Source organism: Athene cunicularia (assembly GCF_003259725.1).
Source record: "Athene cunicularia isolate RWA chromosome 4 unlocalized genomic scaffold, athCun1 chr4_part1, whole genome shotgun sequence".
Lineage (NCBI taxonomy): Eukaryota > Metazoa > Chordata > Aves > Strigiformes > Strigidae > Athene > Athene cunicularia.
The window spans coordinates 19697164-19720943 of NW_020799098.1; the positions used below are offsets into that span (position 1 = coordinate 19697164).

Here is a 23780-nt window from a genome sequence, read left to right on the forward strand (position 1 = left end):
GGGCTGCGATGTAGGACCCGGACAGCGGGCTCTCCCTCACCATAGCGCGGATCGTGCAGCGGCTGAAGGGCTCCAGCCTCCACTCTCAACTGGAGAGACAGGCCCGGGTGAGCCCCGTTCGGGCGCTGTGCCCCTAGGCCGCCTCCCTTTCCCGCTGTGTCCGTCCGTCCCGCTCCCCCCCTCCCCCCTCCCGGCGCTTTGTCGCTTTGTTCCCGGCCCTCGCCTCTCGCCCAAGCCCGTGCGGCCTCGGCCGGGGCAGGGGGTCCGGAACATGGCCTGGCCTGGCCTGGCCTCCCTTCCCCTCCCTCCCTCCGTGACGGGGCCGGAGAGCGGTCTGCTTGGTTTCTAGAGTTGTATTTATAGTTTATCCTCTTGGAACTGAAGGATTTCGCAGTGAATATGAAACCTATCCTTTTGAAATCTCAGTGCTTCAAATAGTTTCTAAAATGAATCACTTTGTCTTTTAATCTCTAATTTGGAAAGCTTTAAATACCGCCTTCCCTGCCCCGCCCCCGAGTGACCCTGAGAAAATTAGAATGGTGAAAAGAAGTGAAAATGAAAAACGCACATGAAACGACATTTTTGTAGCTGGGGAAACAGTTGCGTTTTTATATTTAGTAACTTACCTGCTCTTGAAGCCAGATTTTCATATTTCAGCCGAACTTCATTTAGGATGTTTCAAATTAAAATTGTGTCAGTTTTCATGACCATAATAACAGAATAGCTGTGCTATAGCGATTATTGTGCATTACTAAAATATTTTGAGTTAGATTTTATAAAAACCTGGGGTTTATTTTTTTGCAAACAGTGCTTAAAATGGTACAGGGTACATTGTCTTAGGATATAATGTCTATTATCTGCCTTAGTTTCAGTTGGTTTTTAAATGAAAAATTATTTTCTTCTCTGTCCCTGAAGCCTTCCATAGCAGGTGACATCACCGTGTATCTTTTATGTTTTTTTGTTTTGTTTTAAATTTGCTGATTTGGTTTCTAAATGCTTATTTAAATGTATGTCTCTTTTGCTTCTGTTGACTGAATGCTCTCTAAATATGTGAGTAAGCAAATGTGCATGACTTGAAGAGGGCTGCAGTTATAAAAGAGTATAGATGTTGGGTTCTGCTAAGTGTTGGGGAATTTGGTATCCCAAATAGGTAGCCTGATACAAGGTGTGGAGAGTCAAGTTCAAGACCTTGTCCTCAATACAGGAGGTGAACAGGACCCTTTTGACAACTTACTCAGCTGGTTATAATAAAACCTGTATGTACTCATGTCTACATTCATTCTTTTGTCTCGGTCTCCTGTGAGGCCTGATTTCAGTCATTTGATACTTTCCATGTTTGTTTTGAAACATGAGGAAGCTTGGCATCCTCAGGACTTGGCAAGGTGTTTAAATGCTGTTGGTGTATGGCTATTTTGTACAGCCCTTTCGTACACGTGGACACTCTGAAGACCTTAGCAGTGCCCTTCCTTGGTGGTGTTTGATGTCTGAAAGGGCAGTTAAATGCCTAAATCCCTCCCTGACCCTATAGCATATCAATTTTCTCAATACAAATGGAAACTGCATAATCAAAGCATAAAGGTCACCTATAAAACAGTGTAATGACCACAGCCAAATCTGTCATGTTAGCTTTGCAGAACACTGTTTTACAAATTTCTTGGAGAAGAAAAAAAAAGTGTATATATAGGTCAGAAGATTATTCTAGTCCATATGAAGTGCTAAGGGGAAAGGAAATAAACAGGGTAATACGTTCCTGTTGATTCTTAGAGGAAGTATTTGAAGAGTTTGTAATAGAGCTATAGTTCAGTGTAGTGATCTGAAAGACTGGCAAGTTTTTAGATACATCAACTACAGGATTTCTCAATGCAAGGAGTCATCCTTTGGAGCTTGTAGTTTAAATTAATAGGGCCAAATAATAGTTTATTAGGGCCATCTTTGTCAAGAATTTGTATGATATTCTCCCTGATCTTAATTTTTTTTTAATTGATCTTGTATGCATTTATGTTCTTGTACAGTATGGACTTGTTTTATTTATAATGCTCATATGGTCATATTATTGCTATACTATGCGGTTGCAAAGGCCCTATTAGTGAGTTCTTTATCTTTGTCCATCCCTCAGCAGCTGTACAGAATGTTTAGGAATTTTGCTGTACTCTGTATTAAATTAATGATTGATTTCCTTCCCATTACATGAGGTATTTCTAAAGTTACATTGCCAAATATGAAGTCTTTGCTATTGCTATTCATCATACCTGAACTCCAGTTTATTGATAGGACGTAGTAGGGTTTTTGTCTGCTGGTGATCAATGCTTAGTCTTCACTGGTTGCAATATTGATCTCTACGTGCTCCTTTTTCATATGATTTTTATTTTTTGGGAAGTATACTGTATTTTGAGAAATCTGTTGAACAATGCATCAGAATAAAACTTACTTACTGTTTTGGATATTTATACTACAGTTATATTTTACCTTTACAAAGATCAATGTTTATCTGTCAGTGTAGAAACTGGCATTGATGATACTCCTTTCTCAAAAATATTTATGATATCTGAAAACATGTGAGTCAGAATGGATATTAAAGTCCATTATAATACAATCTGAAATTTTTGAGAGGTCACGTAGTCTCACAAACAGTATTTCAAACTATTAACGAAAAGTCTGTTTTGTAAATTCATCTCTTCTTTTAACATCTAGGAAGGAGAGCTCAAAATGAACAGTTTCTTTCACCAGTTGATAGAATTTGGGGTAAAACGCAATATCCTGATGTTATTTGTGATAGGTGACAGAGTAGCCCTGTGGTTATGACTGATCACACCAGCACTATGCTTGGCTGTCACAGAGAGCCTGAGCTAGTGTCAAGGACTGTGATACACAATCTCTTTGAAATAAGTTTGGCGTGGGCACCAAATGATTTGCTGTCACAGCTCTAGCTCTGGGGATACCAAGATAATTACATTTTTGTCCCAAGGACTGAAGTACAGGTAGGGTCATATGCTTGTTAGTGATGATTTGGAAAATAAATGCTAGGTTGATTTTGTAGGTTGAGTTTTGATATATTGATAATGTGTCTGCAGTTAATAAAAAGAGATTAATGCAGTAAAGAGTGTAAAGGTGCCTGTCATTTGCTTTGGAATTTCTTCTGAACATATTTTGTAGGTGGTTGAAAGGAAAGAATAACACTTTAAAAGAGTCAAAATATGAGATAGTAGCCTTTCAACAGGGAGAATAGCTGCTCAATTATTGGGGTATTGGAGGAGAAATCTGATCTTGGTTTCACTGTGTTGAGTTTTAACCAAATTTGTTTGCTTTTATCTTAATTCTTCTCTTTCCTTTTTGAAATGTAACTGTTTTTAAGGTAAAAATTAGAGGTAGTTAGAAAAACTGAAATGTGGACGACATCAATCACAAAATGCAGTTTGAAAACAAAATTTTTTTTGGTAAAATCTTGTTAAAATTTTATTTTAGGGACAATCTCTGTCAGTGAACTGACAATAAAAATGGAACCGTTCAGATATATTAAAAAAGTGCTACCTTTTTAACATTTTCATTTGCAGATAATCATGTCTGCAAATCATTTTTCATTATGTTTGAAAGAAGTCAGGCTTTATTAATTAATTCAGATTAATCAATCTTAATTGTTCTCCACAAACCTCTAATAAAAATCACTCTGACTGAGTTGTCTGGAACCTCTAGTGGCCAGGGGCAAATAACAAGTAAAGTTTAAAAAACCAAACACAAAGCCAACAAACAAACAAACGCCTTAGTAGTTCATACCTAAAGACCTTTTCTAAAAACAGGAGGACTCGCAAGTCCCTCCAGGCATTTTCTGTTTAGATGTTCTTAGATCTGTTTCTTGTAGGTGTGTCTGTAGTGGGACATTTTGAAGGAGAACTTGGAAATAAACAGGTTAATGGCTGTCAAAGTAGGCTAAAAGTGGTAACTTGAGTCTAAGAATCAGCTGTGACACTCCATCCTACCCCACTCTGACAATTAAGTTTGGAGTGAGACAAGATTTTAAGAGATACCTGAAGGTATGAACAAGGTATGGAGAGGAGATGTGCTAGAATATGTCATGATCAGAATGACTGTCCAGAGGAGAGGACTCTGCCATCACTCTCTGAGCAGACATATGACTATTATCAGAAAGGTTTAAAGAAATATTAATGAAAGTCGGAGGTAAAGGTCTTCAGAAGACTTCAAATGGGGCAAAGGAGAGGAGCTTGCCTTGGGAGCACTAGGAACATTGCAGCTGGGGTATTGCCCAATTGCATGCTTCCAAAGGGAGTACAGGTAAACTTAGGATAATTTATGTGGAGTGAATGGTTTACAAGATATCTGAGGATATTATTCTCATTACATTTCTCCAAGAGTTAAAAAAAGAAATTGATACCGATTCCTTCTTAAGTAAAGGATCAAATTAAGAAGGAGAATGTTTCTGTGAAATGTACCATTTATTTAATAAAACTTAGCAAATAAATGTAGGCTCATGAGTCATCATAGATAATTAATGATTCGTTTTCATGCACTGTATTTAACAAAGGGATTACTATCCTCACCTGATAAAGCTTGTACTTTGGTTTAAATGGTTCAGCAGTAACATTTGCAGTACAGTGAATTTTAAACTGAACGCAGTTGTGTATGTGTTGATCAGATTATGGAGTTCAGAAGCAATGCAAGCTTGATTCACAAGTTATTTTTCTTTAGTAATTTATGTTATATGTCTCACCTTGTGTGTGTGTGTGTGTATTTTATTTGCAGTGCTAATTTAAATTCAAATAAAACCTAGAAAATGTATTAAAACATAAACATTATTAAAAATGTATCCTGCATATCTTGTAGGAGAACATATCATTTGAAGCTGTTTATTCCTCTGTGAGGCTAGTTGAAGCTCTCTGAACTGCTAGGTTATTTTTACTTGTATAAGGAGTTCACACTCCTTTTCTCCTTGGTGTCATTGCTGTAGAAATGTAGAAGGCTTGGAAAATTGTCAGTGTAATCAGAGTTTTACGCTTACTGAAATTTGTTTAGTTATGCTCAGAATGATCCCTCTTTCTGTTACAGAAATATATAAACCAAGACCACTCCCTTAAATCTGTAGAATTGTAAGCATTTGGAGAGTGTTTAGGTTGAAATTGTTGTGGCCATACTTGAAGTGTTTTTTATCAAGACATCTTGATCCTGATAAAATCTAGTTATGGCAGAATGGAGAATGTGAGGAAAAGGTGAATATTTTTTATCTTTCATTGAATTAACTTCTGCTAGAGTTGGACCATATTTAGGGTAGTGTGTTTTATTGTAATTTGTGAAATAATAGCAATAAAATCTAAAAACATTGTGCATTTGTGCAAAACTGTAATGAACAGTAATAAATGCTCTGAGAGTATACATACTTACCTAAAGCAAAAGAGGCCTTGAAGAGAAATTATGGTGGATAGCCTGTGAAAAGATTTAGGTTGTGTAAAGTTATTTGCAGAACTGTTTGCAGCAGGATAAAAATACGTGTTCACCTGATACAGTTCCACATTTCAATGTAGTTGGATCACTTCTCTGCAGTGTTTATTCTTGTTGCGAAAAGAAATAATTTAACAGAGAAGTTATGTTTGAACACTTTGTTCTGTCAAGCCTCCTCTTTGTACTGTGTTGCTGGTCCTCTAGCTATTTTCCTATACTTTTTTGAGTGCTGTGTCTTGATGGCTCATCTGTCCTATTTCATGATCAGTGCTGCTCCAGTCATGACGACTGTATGCCATTTCCAAATTTAGATACTAATTTGCAGATAGATTTGTCTCTGTGTTCAGTTGCACTATGAATCAATTTACTACACCCACCACCTTTTCTACCTAGCGCTGTGCTATCCTTTTGCTTGCTTTCAGCCAGATCAGTGTTGAGTGCCTGGATTTTCTTCCATCTTGGCATCCAAATACAGAAAGTGTAATACATCTGGAGTATTGCTTATGATGGTGACTGCCCAGACCTCAGCAGGATACCTTGCCAAAATCAAAGGCAAAGATGTACACAAAGGATTGCTAATGGTACGTTTCAGAAGGTTTGGCACAATTTTGAAAGTCCCCAAACTTTCTCTTCTACAGCTGAAGTACATGAGGGTGCCAAGAAATGCTGTAATGATACCTTGTTTTATGAAGGAATGTCTAACAGCCAGTTGCTTCTTGATTTTCAAGAAGCTGACCAAGATGAACATGGACACCCAGTGCTTGAACCCTGGTGTCCTATCCATAAGAATATGCACAATGCCAGTTATACTGGAAGAGAAACTGGTAGGCATTAACTTTTATCAAAAATAATTTGTTACTGCTTTCTGAAATAAGCTACATGCATCCCTGTCTCCTTTCAGGAGTCTGTGTTGGCCTGATGGAGCCGCTGAAGAGCATGACTCCTTCCCTGGTCTGGCTGTCACTCTTTGTCACCTTGTATTGCTCACACTCCTTTACTTCTTGTGATAGCTTCCTTATATGACAAGATTTTTTTTTCAAAAAAAGAAAGATACTCTTTCATCAAGATGTGTATATTGAAATTGGAGAGTCTGTAGTTCTACCTGTATGCAGCATTTTGATCATGCAGGAAATGAATTCTATTCATAAGTACAAATCTCATCAAGGTGCTTTTTTCTCGATAATCCTTAGCCAGGCATTTTTATCAGTGTAAATCATAGTAATGTTTTTTATATAAATAAAATTTTGTCAACATATTTTTCATTCTACCAAAAACTCATATGGGATGAAAATGCAAATGAGACTTAGGCAGTATGTTGTATGAAGCAGTTTACAACAAACTGTACCTAAAATATAAACACCTATATTTTGCAACTTAGTACAATACAGAGATAAGTTAGATCCATTGCTCCAAAGGGAAAATGAAAGTATGTGGGAGAGCTGGTCTAGTAAGTTTGGTATATCAGCTCTGATAAGTCTCCTTGACACCTCAGTTTAGTTCCCATGAGCACCCATATAAATTCCAAAGAGGTACCATTCTGTTAAGTTACAACAAAGCAATTCTGAAGGGATTTCCTGCTGAAATAAGTATTTTCTTCTTTGGTTATACAGAGCGAGAGTATGTTCTCTGTTAGAACTGGCTGTAGCCACTATCTGGACCGTCTGCCAGACTCTCACCTTTCAGGTATCTAATTTCTGATTTGAAATCTGATCAGCAATCCAGTATGCAATGAGTCTCTAACAGTAACAGCTTCTGTGGCCCTGTAGCTCTGCTTGGCGCTGGAGGAATGTATCAATCATAATCCAGAAGCAAACAAAAGGCAAAGTGGAAATGGAATTAGTCTTTGACAGTTGCATCCTGAAATGACAAGAGCGGGGACAGAAGTGCCCCCATAATTTGGGGGGGAATTTTCATGTTTCTTACATGAAATTTGTCTCAGTAGGGCATTTTGAATTCAAGAGAAGGAAAAGTTCACAGGAAAGAGGCTAAAAATAGAAGTTTTGCTAAATTAAATATTAGCGTAGGAATATTTGCTGCAGCTGCCACAGGGCTAGAAATAGTGAAATAGAACTTGACTGAATAAATGGGCAAGAAGAGGTGAAGGTAACTGGTGGAGATTGCTGCACTAACATAATCCTTGGAGAAGGTTTTCTCCGAAGTGCTGTCCTGCTTCCTTTTCAGCTGCCACCCTGCTGCATACAGAAGAATCACTGATTTTTTTTGTTCTGCAGTTGGGGAGCAGGCTCTGTTGGGAACAGCAGTTTACAAGAAAGTCCTCTGTTGTATCTTTTGGCCTGTCAGGGAGAATGGAAAGTCATCTGTGTGGACTAAACTCCTTTATCCTCCCTAATGTAATATGCTTATCAGTTTCCAGGAAATCATAAAAAAAAAAAAAAAAATGGTTCTCAGTGGGAGTATCAGACCTTAGTGAGCAAAGAGCTCAAAAATTTTACAGAAGTGTGAACAATAGAGAATTAAAATACTGTTCTTCTGATTGCACTTCTGTCACTTCTTGCACTGTTTACAGTGTCAAAACAATGAACCCCTTTTTAGTAGACTGTAAAGATTATTTTTTTTTGTGGTTGTGATTCATCATCTGTCAATGAGTTGTATTTGTGAGGGTTTTTATGTAAAAAGTATTTTGAAACGTGTATCAGGCCCCACAGGCAAACACACCATGGACCTTGGGAATAAAATTGGCCATATTTAGCCCAGAAGTCAAAGCCGAACACTTACAACAGCGTGCGCAGAAACTTCTGAGGAACAGTAAAATACAATCTGCCCAGTTTGATGCATGTTACTTTATTTAAAATTCATACAGGAGAGGTACAAAACCACTGCCTTGCAGCAGAAAAAAATTAAACTCAGCCTGACATACATCAGTCCAAAACAGACATAGAACTTTACATCAATGTAGGTTCAGAAGGAATCTTTTATAAAATACTCCTTGAAGCTGTTGCTTAAAAGGGTATTTTGTGAGCTGTCCAAGAACTCCTGTGAAAATCTATGTTTCCTTGCCATTAGCAATGATTCTTTGCCAGTTTTTATCATTGTGTTGAATGGAATACATCTTCGTCATTTGACATGAGAATTATGCAACTCACCACACCTTATGGTTTGTGCTATGATCACCTTTCCTTCTCAGAAAGCATACTTACAGTCTCTTTGCTATTGCAGTCGATAAACCAAATATAAAAGCCTTCCATACCTGTAATGGCAAGGTGACTTTAAATAACAACAAAAATGCTGATGCTATCAGTTTCTGAGTTATTTATATAAATATTTGCCATTCCTCCTTTCAGCTAGGGAAAATAGAAAGATTTCCTTAAAATTCTTCATTGATAATGCATCTAGACCAACTTTTCCAGCAAGCTGTGCAGCACAGCAAATGCCCTTTTTCATATATAATCTGTAGGCAAATGATAGGATTGTGGAGTTTGTTAGTTGTGTGTGATGGACCTAAAGCATGCCATGCTGTCAACAGTGCTGTTAGGGCTGGCAAACTGCACAAGCTGGTAAGTTTATTTTTAATAGCAGCATAACTTACTGCAATAGAATGAGCAGCTGGTATGCCTGCAGCATATTGCTCAGTAGCTTTTGGTAAAGGATGCCTCGCATTTCCAGGTAGATGATGTGGCCATATGCTTCTAACATATGCCTTGAGCTGTCATGGCAGTGGAGTAAGTTGCACACAGTGTTATTTTCAAGTTAGCAGCAAGGATTGCTATTGTTTTCTAAACCTCTAGCTTTATCATCTGGTGTTAATTGGCTATTGCCATACTCCATGTTCAGGCAAATATGCGTTTGAAGTCACTTCACAGAAACTCCTGAGTTTCTGATTATTGTGCTTTTGGACCTTTGTGGTCTATTTGTTTTCTCCTCTTGATCTAGCTATAGATGAAGAAGGAGATGGTGTAGCAGCTTCTCCTGCTGTTGCTGAAAAATCTGCAGCACCATCTGTGTGGTAGTGTTATGGTACAGTTGTAAAGCTGGTCGGTGCCTAATTGTCTGTGTTGATTGCATTTCATTACAGGAGGCTGTATATACCCAGTAGTCACAGCTGCAGTGGGGAACACAGTTTTTATTTGAAGTTTGAAGGCAGCATTCCTTATCTGAAAGAGGTGAACTGTGGGAGGTTAAGTGAGAAGTTACGGAACATTTTCAGTTTGATTATTTAATGTAGAATACAGTGAGTGAATTGTAGTTATTTACTTACGTACCTTATGACCAATTCTGTAACATGTAGAATCTAGCATTTGTGCTAAGCATGTGGGGTAATTGCTTAGAATATTAAGCATATATGTCACTGCATACTCCCTCTCCCTTCTTTCTCCTTCACCACATACAGCTTTTAGCACTGATGTAAAAGCAAAGACATAGAGTAAGGAAAAAGTGGACTGATTTTTTTTTTTTTCACTGCAATTACCATTGCCAAGTTTGCTTTTGTTTTCAATGTTAAGCATGTATGTTTCTGATTTAATAATTTAAAATATGCCATGTACTTCCCTTTTAGAGCTTACTTGGTGCTTACTTATTTATTCATTTATTTTTTTCATACTAGGTTAGCCTACACAAACCGGAAATTAGACTGGAATCATTAAAAGAAGATATTAAGGATTTTCTGAAGACATCAGGTTTGTAATACTTCATTGATACATTTGTGAATAGAACAGATCTGTGTAAGGCTGTATGTGACATACATTATGAAAATAGTAGTTTGTGCAGCTTGGTATCTTGTCACTGACAGTAGCCAAAAGTAGATATTCAGTGACTCCAGATTATTAAATGAGATAGAGGAAATAAAAAGGTGGAAGTTCTTGGATTCAGCAGCATTTTGAAAAACATACTATGCAGAGAAGTGATTTTATAATTTTATAAGACACCGATAATATTTTGAAAGTTCTGAGCAATCATAGAATCATAGAATGGTTTGACTTGGAAGGGACATTAAAGATCATGTAGTTCCAACCCCCCTGCCATGGACAGAGACACCTTCCACTAGACCAGGTTGCTCAAAGCCCCATCCAATCTGGTCTTGATCACTTCCAGGGAAGGGACATCCACAGCCTCTCTGGGCAGTCTGTTCCAGTGTCTCACCACCCTCACAGTAAAGAATTTCTTCCTTATATCTCATCTAAATCTACCCTCTTTCAGTTTAAAACCATTACCCCTTGTCCTGTCACTACACTCCCTGATAAAGAGTCCCTCCCCATCTTTCCTGTAGACCCCTTTAGGTACTGGAAGGCTGCTATGAAGTCTCCCCAGAGCCTTCTCTAAGGTGAACAACTCCAACTCTATGAGCCTGTCTTCTTAAAGGAGATGCTCCAGCCCCCTGATTGTCTTTGTGGCCTCCTCTGGACCCACTTGAGCAGGTCCATGTCCTTCTTATGTTGGGGTCCCCACAGCTGGACACAGTACTGCAGGTGGGGTTTCATGAGAGTGGAGTAGAAGGGGAGAATCACCTCCCTTGACCTGCTGGTCATGTTTCTTTTGATGCAGCCCAGGATACAGTTGGCTTTCTGGAACTACGAGTGCACATTGCTGGCTCACAGTCAGTTTTCCATCCACTAATAACCCCAAGTCCTTCTCTGTAGGGCTTCTCTCAATCCACTTGTTGCCCAGCCTGTATTTGTGCTTGGGATTGCTCTGACCCATGTGCAGGACCTTGCACTTGGCCTCGTTGAACTTCATGAGGTTTGCATGGGCCCACTTCTCCAGCTTGTCCAGGTCCCTCTGGATGGCACATCCCTTCCCTCCAGTGTGTCGACTGTAGCACACAGCTTGGTGTCATCGGCAAACTGATGAGGGTGCACTCAGTCCCACTGTCCATGTTGCCAACAAAGATGTTAAACAGCGTTGGTCCCAGTACCATCCCCTGAGGAACACCACTTGTCATTGCTCTTCACTTGGACATCGAGCCAATAACCACAACTCTTTGAGTGTGACCATCCAGCCAATTCCTTATCCACTGAGTGGTTCATCTGTCAAACTCATATCTCCCCAATTTAGAGACAAGGGTGTCATGCAGGACAATGTCAAAAACTTTGCCCAAGTCCAGGTATATGACATCAGTTGCTCTTCCATTATCCACCAGTGCTGTAACCCCATCATAGAAGGCCACCAAATTTGTTGAGCGCAGTTTGCCCTTAGTGAAGCCATGTTGACTGTCACAAATCACCTCCTTATATGATGCATAGTGGCTTAGCCACTTCATCCACCAGTTCCCTGAGGACCCGTGGATGCATCTCATCAGGTCCCACTTTCAGGTCCCTTAGATGGTCTCAAACCTGATCTTCTCCTGCAGTGGATGGTTCTTTATTCTCACAGTCCCCGCCTTTGCCTCCTACATCTTGGACAGTGTAGCTGGAGCACTTGCTGGTGAAGACTGAGGCAAAAAAGTCATTGAGTACCTCAGCCTTCTCCATATCTCAGGTAACCAGGTCTCTTGTTTCCTTCTGGAGAGGGCTCACGTTTTCCCTAGTCTTCTTTTTATCACTGACAGAAATATAGAAGCCTTAATTGTTGTCCTTGATGTCTCTGGCCAGATTGAATTCTATCAGTGCTTTGGCCTTCCTAAGATGATCTCCAGCTGTTTGGACAATTTCTCTGTATTCCTCCCAGGCTATCTGTCCTTGCTTCCATCCTCATACAAGTGTTCAGTCACTTCTGAAAATGGAAATTAGCATTCATGGAGGTAGTCTTGAAAATTTTACTCTTAGTTAAGTTTCCAATCTGCATTGGAAGTTGTAGGCTATATAACTATAATATGAAGATTTGATGGCAAGTGATAGAAGCTTCATAATAATCAGGAACACTGTGTCTATTACTATTTATAGTTCTAGTAATATGATGGCTTTTAAAAAATAGCATATGATTGTTTAACCAAAATGGTGTTGTGATTATTTGAACAGCAGATGGAAATAAAGGATAAACAACCTTTATACAAGTCTCATCTTGCAGTTTTTCCTATCTTAATTAAATTAAGGTTTCTTCATCTCTTCTGTCTGTTTAGTAGGTAGACATGAATTGAGACAGGACAGAAAACTCTAGTGACTGCAAAGTAATCTCTGATTCATGTTCTGTTAGTATTAATTCCTGGTTTTCTTCTGAATATTTTTTTCATTTTAACAGGTTGGGAAAAGAAGCTTCAGAATGCTGTTTATAGCGAACTCAATGTGTGAGTTTAGTTATTTTATTTAATAAATTCTACTCACATGATTTACTTCTGATTCATTTGTATATATAGGTGTATGGTGTGTTGCTATTATCTGCAAGATCTGTCATACCAAGGGTACCTGCTTCGTTTCTGATTTTGAAGTGCCATTATTTCTTTTTCATCCTAGTGAAAATATTGGACCCATGTACATTTTAAAGAATGAGTGAAACAAATATCACTAATTTTTTTTTAAATTTACTTTAGTAATTTCTTTGGTTTTTTACTTCCAAACATACCAACAGTCATAATTCTCATGTAACTGAGGTAGTTGCTGCAAATAAATTTTAATTATTTTCAGATGTTTATGACAGCATTGCATATATTTGTTGTATCAGTTATTTTAAAAAAATCTTGAAGATATTAGATCTTTAGACTTACCATATCAGCATTCATCGTGTTTGGGGTGTGGTTATAAACACAATGAAATCTGTGAAATCCCCTTTTTGTTATTGTTCAGTGAATTTTGGATTAGACTGCTGGGAAGCATAAATTGGCCGTTACATTCTGGCAAGGTGAATTTTGTAATAGATATAGCCATAAATGCAACTATATCATAAGAAATGTGTATGCAAATCTATTTGTGCTAATTTAAATAAGCTTATTAGAGTTACCACTTTAGAACGATGTGTCCTAGTAATACGAGGGACTCAATTCAGCAAATTATTTTTATCTGTTAGTAAGGGTACATCTTCATTGTATCTTTCAGGGAAAAGTATTTACCTGTGCCTTAGATTAATGCTTATGCTTTCTTTGAGTTCATGAAAGTAAACTGAAAAATAATGAAATTAGTCCTGGAAATTAACTGAGAATACCATGATTTCATGAACATTGTGGAAAAGCCAAGAAACAGTATTGCTGCAATTTGTTAGTACTGATTCCAGTTTACACATAGGTACAGAGTTGTCCAGAACAAATTAGCAGCAAGTACAAGAATGACCTTACCAATTAAAAATGGGAAAAAATTTGGGGAGGGTTTCTCAAAATCATATGATAGGAACTGATTAAATATATTTAAACAGATGAAAATTCAGGCTAACTATGAGTGAATCTTTGTGTAAAGTTTGTTTCCTGAAAGATGTTTGAGACACTTAAAATTAAGCTGGGTAAAATGTTTGGCAGTAACTGATTGGAAATAATCTGCACTACTGAAGATAAATTAGTAGTTTGTTTTGGTTTTTTTATTTTTGTTCCAGCTTTTATATTTTGGCATAATGCAATTTATGAATTAATATTCAGTTTTACTTCTGTCAGCACCACAAAGTACTAATTGCTTTGAACATGCACGTGTTCACTATTGATTTTTAAAAGGAAATCCTCAAAAATGTATATTGTCTATTGAAAAAAAAGTATTTTGGATAGTAAAAGTTCCAGAGAGTCATAAAGATAACATGATTTGGAGAGGATACACTTTTAAAACACCTGATTTGTTCATAGAATTATTTGATTTTGTTTTACAAGTATGTGAAATTATAAGGACTTACTGGTTTTAATATAAGACGAACTCCCATTGAAACATTATTAATACTTACTTATCTTTATATTGTTTGTGTCCATAGGCAAGGATGATGAAGAAATACTTCAAAAAATAATGTTTATTTTTAGTTTTGATCAACATACACAGTGGTTACATGAAAGAAGTTATGTTTAGGTTTACAAATACAGATTAATTAAGCAACATAAAAATATACTATAATTTCTTTAAGGTTTCCTTCGCCCTGTCATCCTGCAGCACCGCCTGAGCATATGAAAGAACCATTAGCTTATATGAGGAAAGCACAGGTTGGTTGTTATCAATTGTACCATTCATATCAGATCTTTGATTAGACTATTTGAGATTTACTTTGTATAAAGTTATTGTACCATTTATAGGTTTTATACCTTAGGAAGAACATAAATTTGTATTGTGTTGAAGTTAATACTATTGTTGTATATGTGACATTTTACATACAAAAAAATGCCCAAGTAATTCTCCAACCATGGAAGATGTAGGATATAGTGACAGGTGTGTGAATATTGTATAATAGAGACGATGTGAAATATATCAAGGAGGATAATTTGTAGGGAATAAGAAAACGTGTAGCTATAGGTCATTTCACTTAGGATTACAAAAATACTGTTTTGAGGAGACACAGGCAGTTTTGCCGTGAAAGACAACAGGCTGCAGAAGTAGCAAGATCTTCAGAAAGAAGAGGTATATTTAGTACTTAGAAATGTGAAAAGAAGATGAAAAGCATAGAGCGAAGGAGCTTAAGGTATATTGAAGGAGAATAAGAGAAACTGGACTATAAAAGATTAAATGAGGATTTTTGGTGTCAGGAAGAAAATATTTTTGCTTCATTGATTGTATTTTTTTCACGAATATATGGCATTTGAAAGAAATAAAAAAAATTCCATGTACAAATATAAAAAAAAGCTTCAAGAATATGATTTGATGAAAATATCTGAGGTGAGGATAAAATTAGTATTTAACTCAGACGTGCCTAGAAATATATTGCAGTATTCTTTTACAAGGTATTCAACAAATTGTGTTACTTTTGCAATCATTTTGCTTATTCCAGTAAGTTTTATCTTGCCGTCCTGGGTTTCAGTCTTTAGCATTTGGGAACAAAGATATATTTTTCTTCTGTGGTGCGAAAGGTAATGCCACAATTTACTGCCTGAAAATAATCACTTTTATTAGGTCACTAATGTGAAAACCACAGAGGTATATCTATGTGTATGTTTGTCCAAACCAGTTTCTTCGTTTATTATTTTATAAGAGTGTATAAAGTACTTACAAGAACCAGTATTTTTAGCACTATGTGGAAGGGACTGTTTTTCAAACAGTTTAGTAATGAGTAGGAGAAGTCCTGTCTTTACTGGTTTCAGAATTTCATAGCCCTGTTTCAAAGAGTACTAGGCATTCATATCCTCTGGGGTGGGTTAACACTGGTAAGCAGCTCAGCTGCTTGCTCACTCCCCATCAGTGAAATGGGGGAGAGAATCAAAAGGGCAAAAGTGAGAAAACCTGTGGTAAAGACACATAAAGACAGTTTAATAGGTAAAGCAAAAGCTACACTTGTCAGCAAAGCAAAACAGGAATTCGTTCACCACTTTCCATTGGCAGGCAGATGTTTAACCATCTCCAGGAAAGCTGGGCTCCATCATGCATAAGTTACTTGGGCAGACAAATACCTCAACTCTGAAGATTGACCCTTCCTCCTTTCTCCCAGCTTTTTTTATTCAGAGCATGATGTCATATGGTCTGGAATATTGCTTTGGTCTGTAGGGGTCCACTGTCTTAGCTCTATGCCCTCTCAACTTCTTGTGCACCCCCAGCCTTCTCACTGGTGGGGAAGCATGAGAAATAGAAAAGCCCTTGAAGCTATGTGCATGCTTTTCAGCAGCAGCTAAAACGTTGATGTGTTACCAAAACCAGCTTGATCACAAGTACAAAACACAGCGCTATACCAGCTACTATGAAGAAAATTAACTTTATCCTAGCCAAAACCAGTAGATCCTCTGTCGAATCCTTTGTTGAAATACAACTTTTCAGTGAAGTCATATGAATCCTTTTCATAGAGAAATATTGATAAATAGTGATAGTTGTGAAATAAAAATAAATAGGTAGTTAGAAAAAGACAATGTTAATTCCCTAAGACCACTGAGGTATGTATGAACGTTTAGATGCACACACATTTATCACTGTAGGTAATCAGTCCTTAAGAAAACAATCATGATCAGATTGGCTGAATCACAATGAGGTTTTATTTTGTTACTATTTTGATTAAAGAGCAATAAACAATGTTAAAAAGCTTACAAAGTCACTGTTTTGATGTGTGTGTTTAAAATATTTTGAAATAGCTATACAGAACACACAGGGTGCTAATACCTTTAGGGAGAGAAATAAAAGTGGAAACTTACCAATTTACTTCCCTTTAGTATTGAAAATCTGATTAATGTTTTGAAGGTAGAAGACTGGTTTTGCTTTATTTGTAGGTACATTGTTTCACTTTATTTGTCGTTTAGCATCACAGCAGTTGGAAAATAATATTTTGGTGCTATCAACAAAATTTGTTCTGGCAGAAAAATGTTTTCCATATAAGTCATGTTCTGTTTTTGTTATGCATAGCCACCATTTAAGATGCTGTTTGTCTTGCTATGAGCTTGCTGACATTTTCTTTATCCTTTTCTATTTTAATTAATTTTGCTCTACTTCAGAATTCTGGAAAGGAGGGTCATACTCTCTGGAAACCATCTTACTTTGATATCAGTTATTGGAATGACTTTGAATCAGTAAATAAAACTATATTAGTATTTTTCTAGAGTAGATATTAAAATATTCATAATTAACCCTTTTTCTCCTCAAACTTGTTCTGTTGTTTCATTCTTATGTGGCAGATTGAAGTTTTTATACTGTATTCTCTTCACTACCTCAAAAGAAAAACAACTTTCTAGGAAAGGATAAAGCATTGGCAGCAATAAGTAGTAATATTGTCAATCATTCATGTATTTGCGGTATTGTCTAGTGTAGAAAAAGTACTGATGTTTATATTTACATATCTTTCAATATTATTGTAACATAATGTGTATTTTCTAATTGTGTGTGCTGAAGAACTGGTCCTATGTTTGGGTTGAGATAGATCACTGGGTACAGCTTCTTTAGTCTGTCATTGTTTAGATCTTTTTGAGACAGAGAAATACTATGTCTTGGGGTTTTTTGTTCCTGAAAAATGCTAGATACAGTATTTATGACCTTTCTTTAAAACATCAGGTTATTTCACATCCCTGGTGTTTCCTGAGGTATTTGGTCTGGTTACAGTTTTGGAGAGATAGTTCACCTTTTCCTGCCTTGTTAAACAGCAGAATTATTGCTTAAAATTTACACATCTTAATGCAGACAGTGTGTTAGCAGTAGATTCTAGGATTAAAAATTTGAATTTTGCTCATTTGCTTTACCTGCCCCTCAGAGACTGATAGGAGTTGAAACATTCATGAATCCGTTGAACTGCTGTATTTATTATTTTCATATCTACATTTTGATGAGGTGAAATGATTGCAGACCTCTTCGACTGTTTGTTTTGCTCCCAGAGTTCACTGGGAAAGCCTTTGCTAGATTTAAGACAAATATGCTGCAAACAGCAATGAAGAAATTAAGTGGACAACATAAAAATAAGAGCAAAAAGAGGTGAAGAGAAGCACAAGAAGCTGAGTCCAAAGAAATGTTAGGAAGTGTTTCCAGTCTGATATGTTTCATGAAACTGCCTTTTAATGGTGTCATATGTGGATTTTACAAAGTTCATAACAAACCAAACACTGTAAATCTCACAGGAACTCCTATCACAATAGTCCTATAATATGTAATTCATAAATTTGCACTGCTATGTTTTAATCCATAGAGGTCCTTTATCCTTGTTTTAGCTGTAAGATGGGAGCTTGTTTCAGGGTTTTGAGAGAAATGTTAAATGAGTAAATGAGGAGGAGATAGGTGGATAAGAAATTATGACCATTGCCCAGTAACAAAGCATAAGGAGTAGGAAAACAGGAAATGAGCAGCCAGTTCTGTGTTGGAATATATCTATCTGACTCCAGCAGCTGTTTTCCACAGTAGGAGTGGGAAAGGTGTTGCTTTCCCAGAGCAAGGCAACATTAAGTTAATTAACTGTCTTCAAAATGTTCTGAGATACTCTACTGTCTCTCTGGAACCCATGTTGTCTGAGTTAATAATACTTATTTTTTCTTGACCTTCTTTAAAGTTTTATTCTATTACTTCTAAATTTGTCTCCAATGAAAAAAAAGTGATAGGTTTATCTGAAATTTGTTTAGTCAGAAACATAACTCTTGGTGATTTTTTGCAATACAATTTACCTTCCTAAGGTAGGACAGCTTTTAAAACTAGAGTACTGGAGTACATTCACAAAAATGAGAATACTGATACACTGTTTCAGGAAATCTTAAGGATAATTCACTGTGGTCTACCTGAGTAACATCAGCTGCTTACCTAAAAATACAGGGACCTGAAAAGATAAATTGTTTTCTGGTGGGCTGCACTTCAGACTTCCGGGAAGATAAATGACCATAATTAACTGTATTTTAACCTGTTTGTCACTTGTTTCATTTCATTCTTTAGCTCCATGCTTCTAGCCAAATCTGTGAAGATCTTACTGAAGTGGAGCTTTGTATATTTTCCTATGTTCCTCTTTACTCATTTTCAGATCTTGCATTTTGAAGAAAGTCCATACATAAACAACAGACTTTAGAAAATTACCTTGAAGTACATTGTTATATTTGCTATTGATCCTCGTTAGGTTTTTTGTCCAGCTAAGACCAGATTCCCTGTGTTGGAGGTGCTATACAGACACGCACTCAAAAGAGCATTCTGACCTGTAGTCAGAATAGTTAAAAGCTAGAGCACTTCCCAGTGCTATTTGAAATATGAGTAACATTATAGTTAATTTCAGTAGGAGTGTGAGTACTTGGAACCTTTTAAAGATACTAAACTGTAATAGAGATGTTCCTGTCTGTATCCTAATTTCTCCCAGAAGAGTTAATCTCTAAATGGTTAAAAAGAAAGCTAAATTATTAATTTTTTTCTTAAAACAGACTGGTGGACGCTGAAGAAATTAAAATGACAATACTACATATTCTAATGCTGTGACTGGTGAACATCCACTTAAAATGTCTTTTATTAATAGTCAATTAATCTTTCCTAGTTTCTAAATCTCTTTGAGAAAATCAACTTGAGTGCTTGATTAGTTGATAAAGAAAAATGGTGTTTTCTTTGAAAAGTATTAAACTAAAAAGAAAACTGATAAAATTTTTACTATTCCTAAAAGAATTTCTGTTTCTTCTTACAGAAGTTGGAGTAGGAGATATTCAGATCTCTTTTAGATCATGTGTTGATCTGGTTTCTTATGTCCTAAATTAAGTTATGCCTCTTATCAGAGGCCAGATGGAAAGTTCATCAGAATGAGAGCAGTACCAACACAGCTTCTCTATTTCTCTTCTTTTTGAAATTTACAGGTTTTGACATGAGAAAATTTACCAAATGAAATCTGTGTCCAGACACCTTGAATTTTACCTGAGGAGTAGGTCTCATTAGGTACACTCTGAAAGAATCACATTTCTGTCTGGTCTTCTAGAAGAAACAATTATCACATTCATTATTGTGGAAAAAACTAACTAATCCTGGCTAGTTTATGCAGTTGTGACAAATTTCTGTTTAGTTTATTTGTTGTTTAGCCAGGTTCATTTAACTGCAGTGAAAGTTTGTGAATGGCTTTGCTACAGAATAAGATAAATCTGATTTGTAATAGATATGTTTGGAATTGTTTGCAAATTGCAGTACTGCTTTCTTCAGTTTCAACTGTTTTATTGAAGGTTATCATTGTAACCATAGCAATCCCAGCAACATGTTTTCTTAGTGTTAAATAGCTGCATAAAATTAGAGGAATCATCTTGGAAAATTTACTGCTCCGATCAGTTAAATGACTTTATGAACTTTGTCTGGCTTTTATTTCTGTCGAGGACACTGCATTCTGTTTCTGCTCACTACAGGTAACTTGGCTGTCCTGGGGAGAGAGGAGGACCTGTTGCTTGGAGAGGCTGTGTAACGCTCACTTTTGTTTGGACTTGTATTTGAGCATCTTTTACTGGACAGTCATAAAGTCTGAATTATGGCACAGTTTATGAGTATTCAGAAGTGATTTATTACTAACATGTTGCATCCCCGATCCAACAACCAGATTAATGTCTGGTCAGGCACTTGTCAGTCACACTGAGTATCAACCTCCATTACTCCTTGGAATGAGCTAGTTCCCACTCTTGCAAAGCTGCCATCTGCCTCCTCTGTGCTGCTTTTGTAGCTTTTATATCTTGGAGCATATCCATGGTGTTTTTTTGGGTTTTGTTTGGGTTTTTTTTCCCCTTAATTTTGTTGGGATCAAGTGTACCCTGATGAAGTTTACTGATGATACCTAGCTGAGTGGGGAAGTGGACACTTTGGAAGGGAGAGCCAGCCTGCAGGAAGACCTGGTTAGGCTGGAAGAGTGAGCTAACAAGAACCTTATGAAGTTCAACAAGGCCAAGTGTAAGGTCTTGCACCTGGGAAACATAATTCAGGAGTGCAGCACAGGCTGGGATCTCCTGTCTGAGGAGCAGCTTTGTGGAAAGGGACCTGGGGGTCCTGGTGCACAACAAGCTCAATAGGAGTGACCAGTGTGCTGCAGCAGCAAAGTGAGCCAACAGCACGCTGGGTTGCATCAACAAGGGCATCACCAGCAGAGTCAAAGAAGTCATTATCCCACTCAGTGTTTGTCAGGCCACAGCTGGAATACTGTGTTCAGTTTTGGTCCCTGCTATACAAAAAAAATGTGGGCAGTCTGGAGAGGGTCCAAGAGAAGGGACACAAAGATGATGAAGGTACTGGGAAGCCTGTCATAGGAGGAAAGGGTGAGAGAACTGGGTTTGTCCAGCTTTGAGAAGACAGGGGAGACCTTATCACCATGTTCCAGTATTTAAAGGGTGGCTACAGAGAAGATGGCGACACCCTTTTTACTAGGAGTCGGATGGAAAAGATGAGTGGTAATGGGTACAAGTTACTCATAGGGAGATTCCGATTGGACATTAGGAAAATTTTTCACAATGAGGACAATCAGCCGTTGGAATAATCTCCTCAGGGAAGTGGTGGATTCCCCAACATTGGACGCTTTTTAAGTTTTGGCTGGTCAGGGTGCTGGGCCATCTTGTCTAGACAGTGCTATTGCCAAGAAAGGTTGGAGCAGATGATCCCTGAGGTCCCTTCTAAGCTGGTGTTCTCTGATTCTGTGATTGATCCTGATGATTTCACTGTTTAAACTCCTACTGACACCTCTGTGTTTTCCCTTTGTTTCTGCTTTCTGATCCTATATGGCTTAGTAGTCTTCATGCTCTCTCATTTCTTATTTCTTCCAGCAACAAAACCATGCTTCTCAGCAAAACAGGGTACTGTAAATTCTCTACACTCACCCCTCTGCAAGAGAATTACTGATCTGTGGCATGTTGTTGTGTAACTGCATCACTTGGCATTTGTATACAATAATACAGTTAAATTAAAATATTATACAGAATATTATAAAAGATACTGACATTTAGAAAACGTTCTTCACAATCAAAACATAGATCTGTTTTGTTTATGCAAGAGAAGGGATGACCTGACTGTAAGAAGAAATTTCTAGTGAAAGATAGCTATTTCATTTGATGGAAAAAAGTAATGAGAGGATCTTCTAAATGGAAGCTAAAATGAAACAATTGTAGACAAGATAGAATTTTTAATTTTTTTTAACAGAACGTTTAAACATCTGCTCTTCCCTTCATTTGCTTCCTGTCTAATAAACTGCAGCCTCTTTTGGACAGAACTTTAAGCTTGAGGAACATGTGGTTAGAGAATAACTGTTATAGAATTTGTGTCTAGAGCAAATTACAAATAATAAATAAAGCTATATGACATTAAGAGGAGTCTTTGCATTCACTTGATTGAGGCCTGACTCATCATCCACAGAAAAGTAAATTAAATATAAAACCCACCAGTGCTGCTGTAATCACGGAAGCAGAATCCTAAATCGGTTGACAAGGAAGTCAGTACTAGTTGGCAGTAACTTCAGAGGAATTATCCATGGATTAGGAACCATATGGTAAATTTAAATTGTAATGCAATAGTCAGAATAATCTGATTGCTCTTTAACCTATCCGCTTGCTACTGAGGTATTGTCTACTTCTGTTTTTCTCTCTGATTAGAGAACTATTTCCTGAGCATTATTTTAGAACTGTTTTTTTAGCATTACAGAATACCAAATTTCTAACTTTTTTAACTTCTGAGAACATCCAAGATACCATTTTTTGGAGAAAGACTTGTGCTCTCTTCAGGTCACAAAGTGGAGAAGGCATTCTCTGTACACAGTTGATTGTCCTGGTGATAATTGTTAAATGTTGATATATAAGGAAGCTTGATCGTTAGACATATGTTGAAAACCAGTAATTGTGAAATACGTGCTTTTTGGAGATCGGAAATGCAAAGAACTCATTTTTTCTGTTGTTTTTATTGTATTGTAAATTATTAAATCTGTTTGCTTTATTGTTTCCATTTATATAAGGATGTAAATATTCCCTTCTCATTTTGCAGATGTCAGTCAGTCATTCTTGCCATTCTTTCTTATATATGACTTTTAAAAGCTGGTTGTTATTACAGGATAAATGCAATTGGGGGAAGAAGAAATTCCATATTTTGTGTGTGTGTGTTTTAGGGAAGCTGGGAGAAGCGAATTCTAAAAAGTCTCAACAGCATGTGCACAGAACTCAGTATCCCACTAGCGCAGAAGGTAATACATTATTAACTTTCTGTTGCCAAACTGCCTTTGTTCTGGAAATTAAGCCTTGTCTTGCACATTTGTAATGTAATATTCATTTTATACATGGTTAACAAGAGCTGCAAGGCCAGTATTCAGCTAATTTTAATACAGAATCATTTTCAGGTATAGTGGCAATGTATGCATCAGGTGAACTTGGGAGAAGATTCAAGTCTATAGGTAGATCTTCCTCTACTGTTGCAGTAATTATCCTCTTGAGGGAGCAGCATGTTCATTGCTATGTTGCTAGCATGTAATCGTAATAGAGCGTTTTTGTGTGCATACTCAGCTGTATACCTTCTAGCTGCATAGCCTGTACACAATATACATATACTCTGTGTGCTGGAGAAAGCTATAGTTGAACTGGTACTTTAGGAGAGAGATATACTGGTACATTGTTAATTTTGTTTTCATTTTGCTTTGTCTTGTTTTTTATTAATTCAGAGGCTTTAATTTTAAAGGTCATGGAATTGGGGAATAATGTTAGAATGCCTTGTTGTTTATCTTCCTCCTGTTGTATATCTATGATAGGTAGCAGGATCTCTGTGGTTCATCATATGAGATAAAGGATGCAGCTGTGTTTGCTTTTCATGACTATTCTGGGGACAGGAATTTGATGATAAAGTGCAACAGGTCTATAGAATGAGCAGTAAATCTTCAGTAGTATGAAACTGACTTCTAAGTAGTCTAAAATTCATTAGTAAACACAAGAAACTATTTAATGGGCTCCTTTTTTTGCTTGAGCTGGAACTTGG

At 37.0% G+C, this 23780-nt stretch overlaps 1 protein-coding gene across 3 annotated transcripts in view; it reads left to right on the forward strand.

Annotated features, from left to right (window-relative positions):
* TBC1D19 (TBC1 domain family member 19) overlaps positions 1-23780 on the forward strand; it is a 53571-nt gene continuing 29791 nt past the window's right edge. Inside the window, exons 1-5 of one of the 3 annotated variants that reach the window (XM_026847086.1) lie at positions 1-107; positions 10010-10082; positions 12580-12625; positions 14368-14443; positions 22924-22998. In XM_026847086.1, coding sequence (XP_026702887.1) covers positions 14408-14443; positions 22924-22998 — 111 coding nt within the window. In that variant the 5' untranslated portion in view covers positions 1-107; positions 10010-10082; positions 12580-12625; positions 14368-14407. The remainder of the gene's footprint in view (positions 108-10009; positions 10083-12579; positions 12626-14367; positions 14444-22923; positions 22999-23780) is intronic. The other 2 variants (XM_026847087.1, XM_026847088.1) reach the window with 2 other exon arrangements.